The sequence below is a fragment of the Benincasa hispida genome, chromosome 2, assembly GCF_027475165.1.
Source record: "Benincasa hispida cultivar pf3 chromosome 2, pf3_genome.v1.1, whole genome shotgun sequence".
Taxonomy (NCBI): Eukaryota; Viridiplantae; Streptophyta; class Magnoliopsida; order Cucurbitales; family Cucurbitaceae; genus Benincasa; species Benincasa hispida.
In genome coordinates, this window is record NC_143479.1 from 56,591,221 (window position 1) to 56,599,082 (window position 7,862).

The following is a 7,862-nucleotide window of genomic DNA, read 5'->3' on the forward strand; positions in this document are numbered from 1 at the left end:
AAATTAGGAGAAAATTCGATTCTTTTAAGATTTATTTATAGTATGGTATTCAAGCAATGTAAAGTAAGTGTAACACCATGACAAATGAGTTTTAAATTTTTTTAAAAAAACTTTTTTAATGAAAAATTTAAGGCGTGTTTAGTGGACAAACTCATATTCCCTTTTATGTTTTCATATTCGCTTAGTTCAATTAGAGATGTCCAATTTCCCCACGGGGACGGATCCCATCCCAAATGGGGTGGAGATTTCCCGATTAGGCAGGGAATGGAGGAGGGAGTAAGGGAAAAAAATTGCCATGAGCTAAATGGGGACGGGGACGGGGAATGCATTTCCCGTCCCCGTCCGATTAGCTTTTACATATTTATTTAGTGTAGTTATCTAATGTTATGTTATTATTATTATTATATAAATATTACATTTAAATTTCAAATTAGATTATTTACTGGGAAACATAATTAATATGTGCGAATAATTTGATTTATATTTATTTCTTTCTACAAAAATTTATTAGTTTTTTTAGGCCAAAATTTGAGTAATTTATCTTTAAATTCAAATTGTCATATAAAACTAACCATAATAAACAATTTAGTGATAAAATTAATTACTTAATTAAATTTTTCTCACATTAGTGATTTAAATTAATTGGTTGTTTACAAAAAAAGTAACGGGAAAAATTTCCTGGGGGAATCCCATCCCGATCCCCGTGGAAAATTTCACGGGATGGGGAATGACATCCCAGTCCCACCCGCCCCGTGGACATCTCTAAGTTCAACTAGTATTCATTTGGTAAGCAGTCTAAATTATGTTTTCGAAATATGTTTTCAGATTCTGCAAATTTTGATAACTAACATTTTTATATTTGCAGTATATTTAGATTTTGAATTTAAAATTTCAAAATGCATAATTATATTAAAAAGATAAAAACATTAACAAACATAGTATTTCATGTCACAAACTCAATTACTTTTGTTAAATTAAGATATATTATATATCATATGATATTACAAAATAATAATTATATAAATTTTTAAACATAAAACAATTCTATAATCTAGTGAACAACTATGATTAGTCTTATCGTATCTATATTATCAAATCTATTTTATAAATACTTAAATCGTAAATGAAATATAAAATATATATATGAAAATATGAAATATAATTTTAACGAATTATTTATTTTTAAATTTCTATTTTACAAGTCGAGAGAGAGGAAGTTACATTTCACCTAACACGAATTCCGGATAACGTCTCCAATGAAAACAATTCAAGCTCATGACCGCACAAATCACGTGCTTATTTTCATTTAAATACATTTTTTCCGATATGTATTTATTTATAATTTTCATGTCCCTAATTCCCTCTCTGTCGTCCTTTTTTTTCCCCCCAATTATTAATTTTTTTTTTTTAAAAAAAAAATGCAGCACAAGAGGCCGGGGCCATAACAGCCGCCCCATCCCACTCTGTTTTTTTTCTTATGTGATATTGTTATGATCAACGTTTGTGGATTTGTAATAAAAATTGATATAATCAAAATATAATTCAATTGATAGATCAATTGCAATGAATCAAAATCGTAAATATAATTAGATTTTTTTTTAATCATGTTAACTTAGAATTATGAATTTTGTCACATTTATTATTATTTTACTATTACCTCAGATAGTAGCATAACGACACCGATAATAATACGAGAGTCAAATTCAAAAATTTTCTTTTGGAATATAATAACAATAATGATAACTGAACATATTATGCACATCAATCAATTTGATGTTTTTTTTTTTAATTATAGATTTGGAAGTGGGTCCCAAATATCAATATGAGTACAAAACACAAGTAAACAATATCAAAAGTAATAAAATGGGAATAACTTTTCATATTACCATTGATTTCTTACGTTTTCACTAGGTAAATATAGTCTTAATTATTTATGATGATTTTCAGAATGTATTATATAGAAATTCATTAAGGGGAAAAAAAAAACTTTTTTGGTTCTTAGATTTTGGATCTACTTTTTGGTCCTTAGATTTCAAAGTTTAACACTTTTAGTTCTTAAGATTTGCATTTGATTTCAATTTAATCCGTAGATTTTAAAATTTACACTATAACTTTTAGTAATTTTTCATTGAATACTCACTTTCTCATTAATGTCATTAATTAATTAAAAATAATTATGAAGTGAAATTTTAATTTTAATTTTAATAATGAAATTTATTAATTACAAACTTTTAAAATTAATTAATAGGCATTAAAACTAAAGATGGAAAGTGATTATTTAGTAAAATTTTATGGTTAAAAGTGTAAATCTTAAAACTAGATCAAATTGAAACAAAATTCAAATTTCAAAGATAAAATTGTAAGATTTTGAAACATAGCAACTAAATTAAAATCAATCTCAAAATTGAACAACTAAGATCCCGTTTGATAACCATTTTGTTTTATGTTTTTGTTTTTTAAAATTAAGTCTATAAACACTACTTCCACATCCAAATTTCTTCTTTCTTTTTCTACTTTCACCAAAGATTTAAAAAATAAGCTAAATTTTGAGAACTAAAAAAAGTAACTTTCGAAAAGTTATTTTTGTTTTTGAAAATTGGATAAGAATTCAACTATTATACTTAATAAAGATGCAAATCATTGCAAGAAATATGGATGAAGTAGGCTTAATTTTCAAAAACTAAAAACAAAAAACGAAATGGTTAAAAATGGAGCCTAAAAGTGTAATATTTTAAAATCTAATGAAAACTAAATCCAAAATATATAGACAAAAATGTATTTTATCAAATATATTATTATGTTTGATAAGATGATAAAATTTGTTTTCAAAATTCAAAATCATTAAAAATTCATTTAGGGTACTAATACACTACCTTAAACTAAATAATGTTAAACTTGAAGATTGAGCAAGAAAGGTTAACACATTCCTAAGAAGTTTTCATTTCAAGAAAGTTATTTCAAAGAGGAAGTTTGAATGTTCAAATTGAAATTTATAGAATTTTTCATAAAAACTCTTGAGTTTGAAAATAGATATTTTTTCTTTTTATTTAAAAAATAAAAATGTTAAAAATAAACTTAACTAAGAAATAATTGACATATATTTTTTTTACTAGTATTTGCCTTAATATAAATTCACTATAAGAGTAGAAAAGAAAAAGGAAGAAAAAATAAAAACAAAATAAAATTTTGATTGAAATTGAGTTCATGTGGTCAACATTTTTTTATGGGACGTTGACTTAGGGTTGAAATTTTTTTATCTACTAGAAGAATTTTGACGATGATTAAAAAGCAATTCACTGTCACTCCATTTAAGACGCAAACCCATCTTCTTTGTTCCTTCATTAGATTGGACTAATATTTTATTTGTAAAATATATAGTTTCAAAAAGCTTATTTAATTTATAAATCACACCTTAGGCATGTGATTAAATTTGGTTAAGAATTTTGTAGCATTTCTTCTTTGAACTTACCTTTTTCAAACATTATTATATATCATATCTTTTTATTTCAAACCTAGGACTAAATACGATCTCTAATAAATCGAAAAGAAAAAAAATGGGACAACTGTCTCTACTTTTATAAAAGAGTATAAATTTTAACAAAGTTCGATTTGATTAATCTCCTTTTATATAAAAAGAAGGAGAATTTTCAAAAATAGAAAAATAAGGGATAATATTTACATAAATAACAAAATTTAATTATATATGTGATAGATATTGTTATCAATGTCTATCACAGATAGACGCTAATAGAAATCTATTAGTATCTATCAGTGAGAGAAACTAATAGAAATATATCAATGATATAAATGGATAGAAATCTGTTATTAATACTATCAATATAAAAACTGATACAAGTCTATTATTAATAAAAGTTGATAGAAGTCTATTAGTGTTTGAAATTTTTTTTCATATCGGTGAAAATTTATCTAAAAAGAATAATATATATCATATGTATATTTTTATTTAATTATATTTAATATAATATTTTTTTGGTAACAGAAACTTTGAAAGAAAAAAGAAAAACTGTAATCTTTGTAAAGAAATTTGTCTAAGTTGAATTTGAGTGATAAATCAATTTAAACCCAACTCTAAACATTTAATTTTAATCTACTTAGACCTAGACCTAAATTAAAATATATTAAACCTCACATTATATGGATATTCAATATTCATGAGTAAAAAAGACATTTCTATGTCAATTTTTTTGTCCTATAAAAATGAATCTTTAAAGGTAAGTTTTAAAATAATAAATTTACTAGAGTAGGGTTAAAATCTCATTTAACTTTTCACTACTAAACTTTGACAAATATTTGTTTTAGTACATTTTATCATGATTCTTTTTTAAAATTTTATCACTACTATTTTAAAATTATTGCTTATATTATCATTTTTTTTGTCTTTTGAAAATGTATGTGTCTATAAATTGGTCATCACTTCTTATTTACGTATATTATATATATGTGATAAAACGTAGGGCCTAAAAAAAGTTAAGTCACATGGCCACCTTAAGAGTTAGACTATCCAATTTTTCAATGACTTGATCTATCTTCTTCAGGGATGTATATATTATAGTTAAAATCTAAGATATATGACTCATAAAATATACACCATTAACCAGATATATAACTTAGTTTAGAAATAACAACTTAATTATTAATTCAAATAATTTTAAGTGTCGATGGCTCGACACCTTATTAGATAAATATGAAATTTCATCTCAAAACTAAATTGATAAGGAGAGGAGTAACTCCTATATATTTTTTTAAAAAATATTGTATGTCTTTGTGGAAGATTTTTTGGCAAAATATTAAAAGAGTGGTTGTTCTACATCAAAAAGGTAGAAAAAAAAAATAATCATGAGCTTCAACCACTATAAAAAGCCTCCATGACCCTTGGTTTCAAGTCGTTTCAATTTGAAATGCTTTAATATTATTGATTGTGCTAACTCTTGTTATCTTACCTTTTGTACTCTCTAGTTTGGGAGTCAAAAAAATGGCGCGAGTGATACAAAACTCTTGTAATTGAGATAGGAGAAAATTATTACGTTTCTTTCTTTCTTTCTTTTCTTTTTTTTTTTCTCTGTTATTTTTGCATTAGAAATGGGAGGGAACCTCCCATTATTAGCAAAAGAATAAGTAGAAAAATAATATGGAAAACTCCAAATCAAAGAAAAGACTAATGGACTATAAAATTTTCATTATTTGAAAAATTATTACATTCACACAAAAATCTCTCCCCGGCCCCAATTATAAGAGCACTCTCTTAAAACATTATACCACTTACACAACTAAGTTGATATATCAAGGTTAAAATGCTTCAAATTGTAATGATTTGAAACAAAAAACATAAACTCTTTTTAAAGTGTTTTCAGCCTATCACTTCTTTGTATAAATTCCTTTTAGCTTTCGTTTGTTTCACAGATATTACTATGAGATTTTAGATAGACATTAAATACCCTTGTTTGTTTTGTAGGATTTCACTTTTTAAAATCTAGGATATTATTATCCCGGGAATATTAAAAGCCACTTGACATGAGTTTTTTTTTAATACCCTCCAAACTCGTGGGATTTTTATACCTAGAGATGAATAAAGCCTGATTAATTAATAAATTAATATCAATTAATCATTTATATTGATTTTAATTAATTATTAAATATAAATATATTATTTAGACTTAATAAGGTTCACCTATTCTCTTACATTTAATCGAATAATTATTTAGTTTTGATTTTATATATAAAATTGATAAATCAAATACATTTGTTTAACTTTCAAAAACAAATTAATAATCCTATATATCAAAACGCAGACATTTAATATGATTAACCATTTCCGAGTGGGATCCCAAATTTTTTGTGGAGGTTTTTAGACATGATAAGAAGGGATATGAAGAATGATTTAAAGCACGAGTAAATCACAAAGCAATTGTCACACGTGACGTGAATAGTATAGAGTATACTTACCCACATTTAAAAAAAAAAACAAAAAGAAAACAAAATCACAATCATGAATTGCCAAACCTAAAGCTAATCTCCACGCGTCATCCTTCGTGTCCCCACGCGTTCCGCTGTTTCCTCCCTCTTTCAACGCGCCTCCATCCTCCGGTCCAAGTCAAAATCCCTTCTTCTTTATTTATACCCCTTCCTCTCCACTCTCCGCCGCAAATTCCCTTTCACTAACACTCAACAAACAACAATAATAAACAAAACAAAAAAAAATCTAAAAGATTTAAACCCATTTCCCCCCCATTGTATGACGAAGCCGTCTTCCGCCGCCGCCGCCGCCGTTGACACTTCCGATTCACGGTACAAAGGAGTGCGCCGCCGGAAGTGGGGCAAGTGGGTTTCCGAAATCCGTCTCCCCAACAGCCGTGAACGGATCTGGTTAGGCTCTTATGATTCAGCCGAGAAGGCGGCGCGTGCATTCGATGCGGCTCTGTTTTGCTTGCGTGGCCGTTCTGCTCGTTTCAATTTCCCTGATAACCCACCGGAGATTGCCGGTGCTAGTTTGCTCTCAAGAACAGAGATTCAATCCGTCGCCGCCCAATTCGCTAACTCCGACCCACCGCCTTCGTCGGAACTCACCAGACCCACTGTCGATTCACCGTCGCCGTCGCTGGTATCCGAAGTGACTACCTCTGTAATTGAATGTGATGAAAGATCGCCGTTTTTTGATCTTCACAACGCCATGGGATCGGGGAATTACGGATCGGATTTTGGGTTATTTCCAGAATACAATCCGTTTTATAATGAAATGTTTATTAATGATTCTTCTTCCACAACTCCTTCTTTTGATTATGGAGATGAGAATTTTGACGCCATCACCACTAATCAAGACTCATCATCATTCTTATGGAATTTCTGAGCAAAAAAACAGAGTTCTGAAGGTTTTTTTTGGTTTCAGAGCTTTGGTTTTTACCTTTTTTTTTTTCTTTCTTTTCCTTTTTTGCTTTTTGGGGTCTTGAACTTTTTTAAATATTTTTTGCACCCCTTTCTCGAATACCTTTTTTTGCCTTTCAATCCTTGAAGATTGATGGACCCAAAATTTTTGAGCTCGGCCATCAAATTCTTCTACTCTGTTTTTTGGAAAAAAATGTGTAGAATTGTTGCAGTGGGAAGTATTGTTGTTTGTAAAAGAAAAAAAAAAAAAATTCCCTTTATAATAAGAAGGGTTTGGATCATATTTTATATATGGAGTAATTAATTCATGTTAAATTTGGATCATATTTTATATATGGAGTAATTAATTCATGTTAAATTTGGATCATACAGTAATTCAAACATTATCAGATTAAATCATGCTTTATATGGGCCAATTAACATATCGTACAGTTTAAAGTTGATGGTTACATTTTCTACCCTACAAACATGGTACTTAAAAAAAAATAATAATGAATTATTGGAAAACTTCATGTATCACTAGTTTAACAAGTGTGGTGAAGGTCCCCGATGGTTATTGAGTAAGATGTGTATTTAACTCACAGGAACAAGATTAGGTATCTCTGATTAGATGAGAAACAGGAATATAATCTCCGATTCTATATCTGACCTCGAGTATATACACATATATATAGTTAAGATTAGAATATGGTGTTGTAATATTTAAATTTTAATTTTAAAAAACTATATAAGTTGAATATTTTAATTATAACTTCGTCACATATGAAATATTATTTTTTTAAATAAAAAGATTTACAATGTTTTATCTAAATAAAAATTGTATTGGAACGGTTAGAAATTTATTTCGTGGAACTTGGCTTCCGGAGAAACTTGCAAGTGGAGTTGAACTTGGGTTGGTTTGATGCGATGTGATTCGATCTCTAGTACTTGATCCTCTGATTCTCTTTCGGTTGCACCGAAAA

General features: G+C 27.8%; 1 protein-coding gene across 1 annotated transcript; it reads left to right on the forward strand.

Annotated features, from left to right (window-relative positions):
* Window positions 1-6,147: 6,147 nt before the first annotated feature.
* Window positions 6,148-7,215, forward strand: LOC150038027 (ethylene-responsive transcription factor ERF017-like). The gene has a single exon (XM_090310679.1). The coding sequence runs from the start codon at window positions 6,254-6,256 to the stop codon at window positions 6,863-6,865; it is 612 nt and encodes a 203-aa protein (XP_090166805.1). The 5' UTR covers window positions 6,148-6,253; the 3' UTR covers window positions 6,866-7,215.
* Window positions 7,216-7,862: the final 647 nt, after the last annotated feature.

Coding starts and splice junctions, on each gene's coding strand:
- LOC150038027 (XM_090310679.1), top strand. CDS start 6,254: ATGACGAAGCCGTCTTCCGCCGCCGCCGCCGCCGTTGACACTTCCGAT.